Source organism: Scleropages formosus, chromosome 10 (genome assembly GCF_900964775.1).
Source record: "Scleropages formosus chromosome 10, fSclFor1.1, whole genome shotgun sequence".
Classification (NCBI taxonomy): Eukaryota; Metazoa; Chordata; class Actinopteri; order Osteoglossiformes; family Osteoglossidae; genus Scleropages; species Scleropages formosus.
The window spans coordinates 13,306,906-13,322,744 of NC_041815.1; the positions used below are offsets into that span (position 1 = coordinate 13,306,906).

At 40.7% G+C, this 15,839-nt stretch overlaps 2 protein-coding genes across 2 annotated transcripts; both read right to left on the reverse strand.

Moving 5' to 3' along the window:
• Positions 1 to 4,360: 4,360 nt before the first annotated feature.
• Positions 4,361 to 5,287, reverse strand: LOC114911699 (olfactory receptor 1044-like). Its single transcript, XM_029255870.1, has one exon. It carries the CDS (start codon positions 5,285 to 5,287, stop codon positions 4,361 to 4,363), a length of 927 nt encoding a protein of 308 aa, XP_029111703.1.
• A 4,545-nt stretch (positions 5,288 to 9,832) lies between these two features.
• LOC108922418 (olfactory receptor 52K2-like) lies at positions 9,833 to 10,759 on the reverse strand. Its single transcript, XM_029255871.1, has one exon. The coding sequence runs from the start codon at positions 10,757 to 10,759 to the stop codon at positions 9,833 to 9,835; it is 927 nt and encodes a 308-aa protein (XP_029111704.1).
• Positions 10,760 to 15,839: the final 5,080 nt, after the last annotated feature.

Sequence of the window (15,839 nt, forward strand, 5' to 3'; positions counted from 1 at the left end):
GAGACGCAGGAAGAACATGTTTATCTAAGTGACAATCCAGAAAAAAAGATTAAATAATAAATGCTGTGCAAATTAGAAGTCTGCATGTTTATTTCTGTATATTCAAGACACACACACATACACATTTTCAGAGCCGCCTGTCCCATACGGGGTCACGGGGAACCGGAGCCTACCCGGCAACACAGTGCGTAAGGCCGGAGGGGGAGGGGACACACCCAAGACGGGACGCCAGTCCATTGCAAGGCACCCCAAGCAGGACTCGAACCCCAGACCCACTGGAGAGCAGGACCTGGTCCAACCCACTGCGCCACTGCGCCACTGCGCCCCCCGCTATATTCAAGACATTAATTAAAATTTTTGTACAATTAAAAAAAAAATACTAGGAAGGTGATTAGGAATCAGCGATATTCTGGTCAAGTTTTATGCAGCTACTTGTGTGATGAATGTCAGTGCATATTGTGAAGGAAACAAACTAACTGTACTTAAGAGTCACAGATCTGCACCTATGTCTCTTTCTCCTAAGGTAATGCACAAATTGTATTTCTATGAGATGTACGTCCTTTTGGAGCAAGTGTCTGCTGAATGAATAAATGTAAATGTAAACATAAGAATGAAATCACATGAAGTTCTGTGCTTTAATGATGAGGTTCTCAGCACATGATCATAAAATGGTGATATCATGAAAATATGACATTATTATAGAAAGGTTTTCAAACATTATTTCATACATGATGGTGATGATGATGATGAAGTTGAAAACTGTGGCTGTAGTGTTTTTCATTTCTATGGTATACAGCCCTTCCTGGATCGGGGCCTTGGCGTGGCGGAAGGGCTTGCGTGATCTAGGGATCTCCAGAGCTATGTCATCGGGAGCATTACGCTCCTGGTAGGGTCTCCCAAGGCGAACAGGTCTGGAGTGAAGATCCAGACTAACACGATCCAAAAACCTCCATGAAAAATGGAAACAGAAGAACGTTTACCCTGCCTGGATTATGGTCACCGGGACCTACCCCTGGAGCCAGGCCTGGGGATAGTGTTCCTAGGCAAGCGCCTGGTGGCCAGGTAGTCCACGTAGCCCAGCCGGGCTCAGCCCGAAAAGGCATCGTGGGGGGACCATGTGGGCCCACCACCTGCAAGGTCCAGCATGGAGGTTGGGTGCAATGTATACGTAGCGGTTGGAGGGGGCGGGGTGGTGCATGGCGGCATGGCCCCTCGCGATGAAAACTGGCTCTTGGTACATGGAATGTCACCTCACTTGGGGGGAAGGAGCCGGAACTGGTGCGGGAGGTTGAGAAATGCCAACTAGATATAGTTGGGATCACCTCCACTCACAGTGTTGGCTCTGGAACCAAACTCCTTGATAAGGGGTGGTCCCTCTCCTACTCAGGAGTTGCACGAGGTGAGAGGTGCTCGGCGGGTGTGGGGATACTCACAAGTTCCCGGCTGGCTGCCATACAGTTGAAGTTTGCCCCGGTGGACGAGAGGGTTGCCTCGATGCGACTTAGGATCGCAGAGAGGAAAACTTTGACTGTTGTGTGTGCTTATGTACCAAACAGCAGTTCAGAGTATTCGGCCTTCTTGGAGAAGGTAGGAGGGGTTCTGGACAGGGTCCCACCTACAGACTCCATTGTTCTACTGGGGGACTTCAACACTCACGTTGGCAATGACTGGGAAATCTGGCGGGGGGTGATTGGGAAGAACAGCCTGCCCGATCTGAACCCGAACGGTAAAATGTTATTGGACTTCTGTGCTAGTCATGGTTTGTCCATAACAAACACCATGTTCGACCACAAGGATGCTCAAAAGTGTACTTGGTACCAGAGCTCCTTGGGCCAAAGGTCAATGATCGACTTTGTAGTCATTTCTTCAGACTTGAGGCCACATGTTTAGGACACTCGGATGAAGAGAGGTTCTGAGCTGTCAACCGATCACCATCTGGTGGTGAGCTGGATCAGATGGCGGGGAAAACTGATGGACAGACCCGGTAGCCCCAGATGTTTAATGAGGGTGTGCTGGGAACGACTGTCAGAGGACCTTGTCCGGAATGATTTTAAGTCACACCTCCGGGAGAGCTTCTCCCATGTCCCAGAGGAAGTAGGGGACATGGAGTCAGAATGGACCCTGTTCAAAACCTCCATTGTGGAAGCAGCCAGGCGCAGCTATGGCCAAAAGCTTGTTGGTGCCAGCCAGGGCGGCAACCCGAGAACCCGCTGTGGACACCGGTGGTGAGGGAAGCCGCCAAGCTGAAGGAGGAGACCTTTAGGGCCTGGTTGGCTCTGGGGACTCCTGACTCAGCAGACAGGTACCAGAAGGCGAAAAAGGCAGCAGCGGCTGCGGTAGCAGAAGCAAAATCCCGGACATGGGAGGAGTTTGGAGAGGCCATGGAAAACGACTATCGGTCAGCTTCAAAGAGGTTCTGAAGAACCATCCAGCAGCTCAGAAGGGGTCGAAGGAGTTTCGCTCAGGCTGTGTTTAGCAGGAGTGAAGAAACTCTGACCTCTGATGAGGACATTGTCGGGAGGTGGAAGGAGCACTTTGAAGAACTCTTAAACCTGAGTGATATGACTCCCTTACAGGAGTCAGGGCCAGAGGCTTTCAGGCTGTCAGAGTCCATTTCCCTGGTGGAAGTCACTGAGGTAGTTGGTAAGCTACACAGTGGCAAAGCACTACGGGTGGATGAGATCCGCCCGGAAATGCTTAAGGCCCTGGATGTTGCAGGGCTGTCATGGTTGACACGCCTCTGCAATGTTGCATGGACCTCGGGAACAGTGCCCTTGGATTGGCAAACCGGGGTGGTGGTCCCTATCTTTAAGAAAGGGGACCGAAGAGTGTGTGCTAACTATCGGGGCATCACACTTCTCAGCCTCCCTGGGAAAGTCTATGCTGGGGTGCTGGAGAGGAGGCTCCGGCCGATAGTTGAACCTCAGATTGAAGAGGAACAATGCGGATTCCGCCCTCGCTGTGGAACAGTGGACCAGCTTTTTACCCTCTCACAGATCATTGAAGGGGCATGGGAATTTGTTAATCCAGTCTACATGTGTTTTGTGAACTTGGAGAAGGCCTATGACTGTGTTCCTCAGGAAATTCTGTGGCAGGTGCTTCGGGAGTATGGGGTACCGGGGCCACTACTGCAGGCCATTCGGTCCTTGTACATACAGAGCGAAAGCTGTGTCCGTATACTCGGCATTAAGTCAAGCCTGTTCAGTGTGGGTGTTGGACTCTGCCAAGGTTGTGCCTTGTCTCCACTCCTGTTTGTGGTTTTCATGGACAGGATATCAAGGTGCAGTCGAGGTCAGGAGGGCATTCTGTGTGGGAGTCGGAAGGTGACGTCTCTGCTTTTTGCAGATGATGTTGTCCTTTTGGCACCGTCACATGGCTGCCTCCAGCACGCACTGGAACAGTTTACAGCCGAGTGTGAAGTGGTGGGGATGAGGATCAGTACCTCAAAGTCTGAATCCATGGTTCTGTTACGGAAAAGGATGGTATGCCCCCTCCAGGTAAGGGGAGAGTTTTTGCCCCAGATGGAGGAGTTCAAGTATCTTGAGGTCTTGTTCACGAGTGAGGGAAGAAAGGAGTGTGAGATCGGCCACAGACTGGGAGCAGCGGCAGCAGTAATGCGGTCGCTGTACCAGACTATGGTGGTGAAGGGGGAGGTGAGCCATAAGGTGAAGCTCTCCATTTATCGGTCGATCTACAACCCTACCCTCACCTATGGTCATCAGTTCTGGGTGATGACCGAAAGAATAAGATCGTAGATACAAGCGGCTGAAATGAGTTTTCTCCGCAGGGTGCTGGGACTCACGCTCCCTGACAGGGTGAGGAGTTTGGACATCCAGAAGGAGCTCAGAGTAGAGCCGCTACTCCTTCACATTGAGAGGAGCCAGCTGAGGTGGTTCGGGCATCTGATAAGGATGCCCCCTGGACACCTCCCTTTGGAGGTATACCAGTCACGGCCAACTAGGACGAGGCCCCGAGGTCGGCCCAGGACCCGCTGGAGGGATTATATCTCACAGTTGGCCTGGGAACGGCTGGGGATCCCCCAGGTTGAGATGGAGGAAGTTGCGGGGGGACAGGGGCGGATGGGCCTTTCTGCTCTCCCTGCTGCCACCGCGACCCTTTTAGGACAAGCGGGTCAGAAGATGGACGGATGGTATACATAATATTTTAAAATTTTTACTTGATTACGATTACTGGAATTACAGGAATGTTTCTGTTAATTAAAAGATCAGATATTCGGAGAGTAAAGTGGCAGTTGTATGCAATTCAGAACAAGTCTGTTAACAAAAATCATTATGAAATCTTGAATAGCATACAAGTTTTCATAAATCATAATACAATCTTGTCATGAAGTTCGGTGAACTTACTTTTTAGCAGTACAAATTTTTAGAATCCGCACTCTTATGTTTTGGACACTTATTCCATATATTGTAGGGTTTAACAGAGGAGGAAATATCAAGAAATAAAGTGACATGAACATACGAAACCCATACGGGAAATGACTCATGTTAAACCTGCTTTGAATAATTTCAAAAAAGCACCCTATAGAATAATTAACAAAAGCTAGTAAGTGAGGAGTGCATGTTTGCAGAGCTTTGACACGAGAGTCCCTGGAGGCAAGCAGACAGACTCTGAGTATTTGTGTATAGGAAAACATTACCATCAAGAACTGAGGAACAGCTAAGAAAACAATTGCAATCAGGCCAACAATGCTATGAACCGAGGTATCAAAACATGACAGTCGAACTAACAGAAAATTGGCACAGTAAACTTTAGGTATGATCCTGCTACAGAAAGTAAGCTTAGCTGTTAGTATGAAATAACTACCAAAAGCAATGAAGGAATACATCCAGGACAAGGCAATAAGACCAATCACTTTTTGAGGGGACATGACAATGTGGTAGTGTAATGGGTGACAAATTGCAATGAACCTGTCATAGCCCATAACTGCTAAAACAGAGAACTCAGCAATAGCGTATGTGTGCAAACAGTAAATCTGTGCCAGACAGAGTCCCAGAGAGATTTCATGTGAGCGAGACAGCAACTGCCCAAGAAAGGAAGGAATTAATATGGAGCTTCCATACATTCCATTCACTGCAAGGTTACACACAAAGATGTACATGGGTTCATGGAGACTTTTCTCAAAGTAAATTACACCAATGAGAAGTAGGTTTAGACATAATATCAGGATGTAAAGTAAAATGAATACTATGAAGTACAGGTATTTAAGATCTTCCATTTCTATGTATTCAATCAATATGAAGGAGGTCACTGCTGAAACGTTTTCCATTGTCTTCTGGTTGTATTACGAACACTGTAAAAAAATGCAAGGGACATGTGATTTAATTATTTTGATTTCTGAATTCATTGATCATTAGAATTGTACTAATCATTAAATAATTAATGTACTAATCATTAGAATGTAGGTCTTTTTATACCATATGCTACAGATTTCAAAATTCTGACACAATAAAATAAGCTGCAAAGCAGACTTTTTTAAAAACAAGTAACAGATTTTTCATTAATACCGTTAATTTTTATGAAATGTTCTTCCTGGACTCATTTTACATTATCAAATCCATCTTCTGTTCAAATTTTATGAAATGTGAAGTACTTGTGGATTCTGGCATTTCTTGATAAAACTGAAAGTTATATTTAATTAACATTAAAAAATACAAGCACTGGTTTATTGGCACCTTTAGGATGATCATATAAAATTATCTTGAAATCATGTTTATGCTCCGAGACTTGGTCATTGCAGAAGTTATAAAATAGGATACAGAATTTTGGAAAGGAAAGGCAGAGATGTGAAAAGAAAGCAAGAAGAAGAGGAAAAATGCACAGCACACATGTTTGCCCTCAACAGATTTCTGCGTACACAGTGAACCAGTGTGTTGCAGCTTACTCACCATGCCCCGTTTCATATATTTTCATTAGTGTTCTTTTCAGCATTAAGGCAAAAAAATTGAAAATTTGTGATCTGTACCCTACTGGCCACCTTAGCCTTGTAGTGATAATTATAACACGTTAGGGATATTATGGCACCCTCCTTTCAAACACAAATAAATTATTTTTGAAGATATTAATTTATCAGAGAATCTTGACTTCTTTCTAGGCCATGGGGCCCTTTCAGAATTTAATAACAGCTAACAATCTCGAGAATCGAAATAGAAACATATCGGAAATAGTAGTAGTGCAGTGATATTTTAATTTTGTTTCGTTTGATAGTGGTATTATCTAAATAAAATTGTGATTTCACAGACCTCTCCGTTGAAATATTTGAACAATGGCCCCAGACTAAGAAACCCAGAACTGAGGTACACTCAGCCTTCATATTACAGGTTCCTTTATAATGGAGAGCCATTATAGGGGCTTATCAAAAAACGTATCGATTTTTCAAACAGCTAGACTTAATTCTCAGACTAACAGCCTTTTGCTTAATTACATGGTTATTTTACTTCCACAGTTGGTATTTTATTCTGTAAAATTGCTTGTATCAGACAATTGTTTTATGACAGATGTACAGAGTTGACATCTCTATCCACGACTGAACCACCTATTAGATTCAAGTATTAGAACTTCTCGTTAATTTAATTGATGGTTTTTTCATAAATGATTTCTTAAGCTATTTGCAGTGATGTCCTGTTTATACAATTATGTAAATACAAGTAAATACAAGTAAATACACTGTAAATACAGTGTTTATCAGAATTCATCAGAATAAGTTTATCAGGAGTTTATCAGAATTTATCAGAATAATCAATAGATTTGTTATATATGTGAGAGAAATCTCATATGTTTTAAGTTTCCTTAACTTTGTTAAAAAAGAAAACATCTGCATGTAGATATGACTTCATACAATTACTGTAATAAGTATGTAAGGGATGATGAACATTGTAAAGTGTACTACATACCTAGCTTGTGATCTTCTGATGTCAGGATGGTTTTGACTGTATTAGTGGTCTTTCCAAAAACTGCCTTGTTAAGAGGGAAAGTTCAGCATCTTTTTGATAAGGTCCTGGTCACATGATCATAAGTAAAATGGTGATGTCATGATAAGATGATGTAAATGCATGAAATAATTTCATAGATAAGGCTGAGGATGTTGATGATGGTAGTTATGTTATTTTTCATTATATAAATTCATTTTACACTTTAGGCAATTTTTTATATTTATATATAAATGTAGTATATATATATTTATATTTTATTTAAATATTCACATATAACCTTTTACATTTTTTATACACACACACACACACATTTTCTGAACCGCTTGTCCCATATGGGGTTGCGGGGAACCGGAGCCTACCCGGCAACACAGGGCGTAAGGCCGGAGGGGACACACCCAGGACGGGACGCCAGTCCGCCACAAGGCACCCCAAGCAGGACTCGAACCCCAGACCCACTAGAGAGCAGGACCCGGTCCCACCCACTGCGCCACCATGGCCCCCGTTACATTTTTTATACTTTATTTAAAATCAGACTTAAGAATCTTATTTAAAATAAGGTATACAATCCATGTGATACGTTATGCCAAACAAGGGTAAGAAGGGTACAATATTTAGCTGAGAAAGTCATGTAAGACAGTCTTAGAAATTCCAAGAGGGTGAGCAAAATTGATCTGAACTGTCATGCAGCTCAAGCCTTAACTATTCTAATGAAAAAAAATATAGTGACTTTCGGCAACCAAATGCATGTAAGACAAAGCTTCTGTTGTGAACTCAAGCACCGCATAACACCTTAATTTGCCTGATGTGCAACATTAGTCAACCTACTTTTCCTGACCTCATAAAAGCATAGCTTGGGTGGTGGTTTTGGGTTGTGATAGCAGTGACTGCTGGCCTGCCACTGAGGGGGACTCCATGTGACACTGTAGTGTGTGAAGTGCCACACCTGACAAAGTTTACTTCATTATTTGGACAAATAAAAGGACTTGAGGGATGTATCAGAGCTTCATGGGTGATCAGAGTGGTACAGTAAATTGTTTCTCTCCACTGTTCTTCCTAAGCGCCAGCAGCACCAATAGCAGCGAAAAAAGGGGATGCTGACATCAAGGTGGACACTCCCTCTGGCAAGCTGAGACAGAATCTGAGCAAACAGCATGTCTGAGACTGAGTCAGCTCTTGTATTTTTGTTTCTTAAGTGTTTCTGGACCTCTGGCATTGTATTTTTGCTGACCTGCTAACAGGAAATCCCAATAAAGCAGAGCTAGACAAGGTAGCTGGTGTAAACTCATGGCTCGTTGGTATCTTCTTTTACCCCATGCCTTTTACAGATTTAATTTGATCCTAACCCTATGGGAAGAGAATTATGTTCATTAGTTGGTAAGTTATTGCTTTGGACAATAGCATCTAGATGAATAAAGGTAAACTGTAAGTACAGGACAATTGAAGAAACCAATGTCAATTGATGTGAAACACTTAACAGGCTGCAGACAAAAGTAGGAGGGCCTGGCAGGCATGCGCAGCCATGCTCTTTAGTCCATTTTCTCTTCAATCCTTCTCCCATGCCCTGCTGTGCTCCTCATTCTGTATTTCCGTGGGTGTCGCTTCACACTACAAATCCATTGTGGATTCTCTGGGGTGTGCCTGTTTGTTCACCAATACATTTTACTCCTCTCCTTTCAATTCCTTTCCAATTTCAAAGAGGAACCACAGCTGTAGCCTTAGCAATGGTTGCAGAATGAGGCGTAAAATGGCTCATTTATTTAAAGATTGATATTAGATTTATACATCTAAATGTCATAATGTTTCTCTTTGTATATAGGCAACAGAAAGAGAGCTCTCCAGCTCCAACAGAGTTTAGTTAAACTCCAGTACACAAAATGATTCATAACCCCATTTCTGCATTCACCATGGAAAGTAATATGTGGTTATATGTGAATATTTAAATAAAATATTTACATTACGGATAAGTGAAGTCATGCTGCAGAAGCAGAGAGAGGGGATGGTTGAACTGAATACATACTTTGTTTATAAATGTAACCCTGCCTTCTGCAACTGTTTTTTTAACAAACAGAAAGTCAAAAGAAATGGGGTTTAATGAACTTATCCAGGTTCATTGGAACATAGGCTTTCTGTGTTTCTTCCTTCATTTCAGTGACCTTGTGAAATTTTCATTGTGATGTCAGTTCATGCTCCGGTTTCTGCCCAGCTATTGTACAAAGGAGTAATGAAGTGTAAATTAAGGCAGCAAGTCATCTGAATGCCCTGAATATTCAGCGTTACCTGTGAAAGAATACTGCTTGTCATTAAAAATTTAGCTTTTTTATTTCTATTCATTTGTTTCCATATCCCTTTCAAATATATTTTCAAACTGAAAATGAATATGTAACAAAACATTATTCATCACATCTTCAAATTTACATTCTAAGTTCAAATGTTTCTTTGAATTAATAAATGAAACAGAAATAATCAGGGACATTTTTGACAACCACAGGGTATTGGAAACAATCTTGATCACAATCCTTGATTAGCATCTCATCAGTTTTGTCAAAAATATAACAATAAATGCATACACAGAATTTTGTTAGTCATTCAACATACTACAAAAATTACTTATACAAATAACCAAAGGCTAAAAATGATTGGCGTATTTATTAAATTTAAATCTGTACCTATAGCTATACTTATATTTGCAATGGTCTTAAGTTATAGATTGTGCATTTTGACTGGCTAGAAAGAAACCTAGTGATATATGTTACTATTTTGATTAGGTATATAATAGCCATATTTCAATAAATTTCAATGAATGTTTTACTTATAAAAATCTATTATTTAGTAAAGCAAGAAGTCACAATGCAAAATTTCTTGTCTATTTCATGAATCCCAGTTTATTTCCTAACAAGAAAAATTTTTAAAATCCGAACTCTTATATTTTGAACACTTATTCCATACACAGCAGGGTTTAGCAAAGGAGGAAATATTAGAAAATAAAGGGACATGAACATTCGAGACCCATAAGGTACATGACTCATGTTGAACCTGCTTTGAATAACTTCAAAAAAGACTCCAACTGAATAATTTACAACAGCCAGTAGATGAGGAGTGCATGTTTGCAGAGCTTTGACACGAGAGTCCCTGGAGGCAAGCAGACAGACTCTGAGTATTTGTGCATAGGAAAACATTACCATCAAGAGCTGAGGAACAATTAAGAATACAGTTGCAACTAGGCCAACAATGCTATGAACTGAGGTATCAAAACATGACAGTCGAACTAATAGAAAATTGATACAGTAAACTTTAGGTATGATCCTGCTACAGAAAGTAAGCTTAATTGTAAGTATAAAATACATTCCAAAAGCAATAAGGGGATACATCCAGGACAAGGCAATAAGACCAATCACTTTTTGAGGGGACATGACAATGTGGTAGTGTAACGGGTGACAAATTGCAATGAACCTGTCATAGCCCATAACTGCTAAAACAGAGAACTCAGCAATAGCGTATGTGTGCAAACAGTAAATCTGTGCCAGACAGAGTCCCAGAGAGATTTCATGTGAGCGAGACAGCAACTGCCCAAGAAAGGAAGGAATTAATATGGAGCTTCCATACATTCCATTCACTGCAAGGTTACACACAAAGATGTACATGGGTTCATGGAGACTTTTCTCAAAGTAAATTACACCAATGAGAAGTAGGTTTAGACATAATATCAGGATGTAAAGTAAAATGAATACTATGAAGTACAGGTATTTAAGATCTTCCATTTCTATGTATTCAATCAATATGAAGGAGGTCACTGCTGAAACGTTTTCCATTGTCTTCTGGTTGTATTAGGAACACTGTAAAAAACTGCAAAGGAGTTTGTGATTTTATTATTTTCTTTTCTGATTTAATTACCATTCCTTTGTGTTCCCTATCTCATTTTCTCCCATTTTTTAATATTTTTACACCATATGCAACTGTTTTCAAAGTACTGATACAAAAAACAAAAATAAGCCACAAAAAAGAATTGTTTTAAAACAACTGGCTTTCATTAAAACTATGAAAGATTATTGGGTGTTCTTCTTGGACTCTTTTTACTTTATCAAATTCATCTTCTGGTTACGTTTTATAAAATGTATGGTAAGTACTGCAAAGTACTTTTGACTGTCTGCATTTTGCCACAAACCTGAAATTTATATAAAGACATAAATCTTAATATGTATACCTTTATATTTATTATATTATATTTATTATATTTATTTAATGCTATATATATATATATATATATATTTAACACTTAACATCAAAAGCATTGTGTCACGGTTTATTAGCCTTTATGTGACAAACATATAAAATATACTGACAGCATATTTAAGCTGCCAAGCTAGGTCATCTTCAGTTTTCATGTATTTCATGTATTAGTTTCATGTATTCTATGACTGAATATGAAGGTCGTCACTACTGGTATTTTATCCATATTCTCTGGTTCAATGTGAAAACAAAGTTAAAGCACACATAATTTATTTTCCCTGCTTTAAAAAGAATTTTTAACTTTTAAATCAAATACAGGAATCTCAGTAAATCTTAGTACTGTTCGTGATGAAAAGCTGCTCTCTTCTCTGAAGCAAGTTTTCTTTAATAGTTTGCATTTTGTTCAAGTTTAAGAAAGTTATTTTGGTTGTTTGCATTTTTTTAGAAACTGACCCTTTCTCTGTATAACATTTTATGACAGGTCTGCCCATTAAAATGCAGTTGAAGTTGTCCTAAAATTATGTGCAAAGCATGTTGTAGCATGTAGACTAAGTCATTGTTGAGGCTGTACAGAAGGGCTAAGGAAAAATGAAGACAGAGGTGAGAAAAGTATATGAGGAGGTAGGAATGGAGAAGTGCATAACAGACTGTCCTCAGATAGATCCATACATACTTGGTGTAATTATATTCAGTGTAGATGTTCAAAGTTCATCGTATTATATACATGGTAGCCTTGTAAGAGGTAAGGGATGGTGCAGGTTATAATGCCTCCCATCCAAGACTACCTTATGGTCAAAGATGGATTTTATGATAACAAAAGATATTAACTAAGTTAATGAAGAGATTCAGTGAAAGTTTGTGACTTTAAACAGTAATCAAAATCATATTAGGTTTGTTTTTTTATGATTCTGTTTTCTGAAAAATCAGCTTCTTTCATTGAAATTGAAAAATTGAATGCAATAAAGAATTTGGAATATGAGTTTTATGAAGGCAAATATTACATACCTAGCTTTCGCCTTTCTGAAGTTCAACAGGTTTCTGGCTGTAGTTGTGGGACTTGCAGAAACTTGTCTTTAAGACTGAGAAGGTGTGAAGTTCAAAGCTTTATGATAAGGCTCTTGTCACATGATCTTAAGTAGATTGATGATGTCATTGTGGAATGTTATTATTGTAGTCACTTCAAATCTGATATTGAGGATGGTGATCATGGTACAGGCAGTCCCCGAAATACAAACGAGTTCTGTGCCCTCAGTCTGTCTTTAATTTGGATTTTGACGGAAGTCGGAACAGTTAGGTACAATGGGTATCTAACATCAGTTTGTCAAATGTTTGTCTTAGTACATAGTATATCATGTATCTTGCTATGCATAAAAAGCATTAAAGAAACATTTCGGATACACTAAAACATATTCAATATAACAGTACAGTAGTAATAATAATAAAAATGCCATGATGAAAAGAGGACACGGAGGAGGCTGGACCCAAGTGCAGGGTTGTTTGTTCAGAATCAAAGGACTAGACATGTTCTTGTTGTCGGGGACGGGCTAATGGTTGGTCGGTTGATCGGTGAACTAACAGAGGCAAGGATCCGAAATCGGGGTCAAGAGACAAGGCGAGAGGTCATTATCAAAGACATGCGGAACAGGACTGGGGAACCATGAGGGACAGGACTTGGAAAAGCAGAGAGGAGGAGGTTTGAGAATGTGCCGGGGGGGGTTGTCTGGAGTGAGATTCCGCAACTGGAAAAAAGTGTCTTTTGTAGCCAAGTGCTCTTTGAGAGAGAGAGAGGGACAGTGTGTTTGTGGGTGCACGCAAACATTAAAGAAATTTTCATATTTGCTTTTCCAATGTTTGTTGGCATTTCACCTTTCACTTTATTATTTCCACTTTAGTTTCAGTCATGATCATTTTCCTTTTCTTGGATGCATCACCATCACCTGCATCACAGTTATGCTTTGGTGTCATGGTTAGGACGGAAAACCAAAAAAAAAAAAATTCAGGCAAATGCAATAACACACTAGACACTCTTAACAGGACAAGAAGGAAGTCTGTCCTAACTTGGGGTCATGTGCCCCGCCCACGAGCCGACAAACCACTGTAGACACGCAGTGTTTTGATGCGCGTTGCAAAGTATTGCCTGTTTCTTATTATGAACCAGTGTATATACAGTAACTTCAATTTATTATATAATCGGCTTAATTAAGAATTTTTCATTTGATTGTTAGTTAAGGGTGACAAAAAAATCTACTTCTCGTCAGTAAGGGGGTGGCTCGTAAGTACAAGTTGTGCGTAAGTCGAATGTTCGTAGCTCGGGGTCTGCCTGTATTTCTTTCTTTTAATGAAAGATATTTTTTAAAGATGACTGGTGATTAAAGTGATTTCCTTTAGAACAGGGTATGAAATATGTGTGTGCAATAGGAGAAACACCAATGCATTGTTTCCCTATTATCAAGAAGATATTTCTGATAGACTTATATTTCTGACTTCTGTACATGATATTTTTTTATGGTGCGGTATATGGGGAAATATGTGAATGGGGAAATTCTGCCTTACCACATGGCAGCTAAAGTCTTTTCTTTTATTATTCAAGTAAAAGGATCAACAGAGAAAAAAAAAAAGACAACAGATTTTTTTCACATCTTTGTTTTTTTGTTTGTTTTTTATAATACATATTGAATTTCATCCACTCCTTCACTTTCTCGTGTGTCCTTTTAAGGGACACTTTTGCAGAAAACAGAAGCAGAGGTGGAATGCTTATGAATTTACATAAAACAGTGCATGTGGTAGCATTAAGGTTATTGGTCATTTACAACAGGGCCCTGCATTATGAACATTTACAAATTTTTGAGGATAACGACATTCTCACTTTATTGATTTATTTTTAATTGTGGTTGTCGAGTCATTGTGCTCGGTGCTTCCAGAATAGGCTTGGGATCACTCTGACCCTGATAAGGACAAGCGGTTCTTGAAAATGGATAGAAAGATGGATATGCTTACTTATTTTATTTCACTTATCAGACGCTTTTCTCCAAAGCGACACGCTTATTGTATACCCGTCTTGATCTTCTAAGTATTGGAACTATATTCAATCACCTCAGGCTTGACTGTAAACAAATACCAGCAGAGATTGCCACACTGCTGGGATTAACTTTGGCTACTATTCCATCAGGAAGGCGCCGGTGGCGGTGAAGGGAATGAAAGCAGAAGCGAGGGAAGAGAGAGGGGCTACAAGCAAAGCTAAAGGCTAAACCATACAAAATACCGCTCCCAACCATATTTGTCATAAATGTTCGATCCCTTTGTAACAAGATGGACAAACTACAACTTAGGATAACAATGCAGAGAGGTACAAAGAACTATTGTATCCTGATCTTGACAGAGACATGGTTAAACCACAACATTCCCGAATCTGCAGTGGAGTTAACAGGCTGCGCATTGTTCCTCGCCAGCAAGAAAACAGGTGGCAGACTTTGTATATACGTGAACAATGCTTGGTGCACAAATAGACTCTGAACTCACACACACATTTTCAGAATCGCTTGTCCCATACAGGGTCGCAGGGAACCGGAGACAACTCAGCAACACAGAGCGAAAGGGGAGGGGACGACACGATCATCCCCAACGTACTGGTGTCCAAACTCCAGAACCTAGACCTAATTACAGCCGTCTGGTGGACTCTGGACTTCCTGGCCAACCGTCCCCACAACGTTAGGTTAAGGAAGCACACATTCTCCACTCTCACCCTGAACACTGGTGTTCCACGGGGATGTGTGTTGAGTCCTCTGCTGTATGCACTCTTCACCCATGAGTGTCTACCTGCGCATGCAACAAACACCATTGCAGATGACACGACAGTCATTGGTGTGATTACAAACAATGATGAGCCTGAATACAGGGACGAGGTACGAAACCTGACAGTCTGGTGCTCCACCAACCATCTCAATCTTAACACCAGGAAGGCAAAGGAGATTGTGGTGGACTTCAGGAAGAAAAGGAGAACTGACCTCAGTCTTGTGCTTATAAATGACGAGGCTGTGGAGAAAGCCCCCAGTTTCAAATTCCTGGGCGTGAACATTACAGAAGACCTCTCTTGGGCCACACACACCTCTACTGTCATTGGAAAGGCACAGACACACCTCTGTTTCTTGAGAAGACTGAGAGTGAGACTGGCCCGGGATCTTGTGAATTTCTACCAATGTACAGATGTACTGCATTACAGCATGGTATGCCAGTTGCACAGGAGAACAACAGAAGGCTCTGCAACGGGTCATCAGGAGAGCTCAGAACATCATTGGCACACAGCTACCAGCAGTCAAGGACATTTATCTGTCCAGATGTCAGAGCAGAGCCTCCAAAATTAACAGGGAGTCATCTGTTATGTTTCAACTGTTTAATTTTTATTTTTTTATTTAGGTGAAGTGTTTTATATTGTTGTCTAAAGAACTCAGGGAGTACCACTATAATTTTGTTGTATTGCACAGCAGTACAATGACAATTAAGTATTCAGCTCAATTCTATGTAGTGCTATCAGCCCGCACCTTATTCTGCAAGGTGGCTTACATTACTGTATGCATTACTTACAACGTGTCACTCCTCCATAAATCACTGAAATACACTCTCTCTGTCTCTTACATAACATGAGTGAACCTGAACAGCATGTCT

Coding starts and splice junctions, on each gene's coding strand:
- LOC108922418 (XM_029255871.1), bottom strand. CDS start 10,759: ATGGAAAACGTTTCAGCAGTGACCTCCTTCATATTGATTGAATACATA.
- LOC114911699 (XM_029255870.1), bottom strand. CDS start 5,287: ATGGAAAACGTTTCAGCAGTGACCTCCTTCATATTGATTGAATACATA.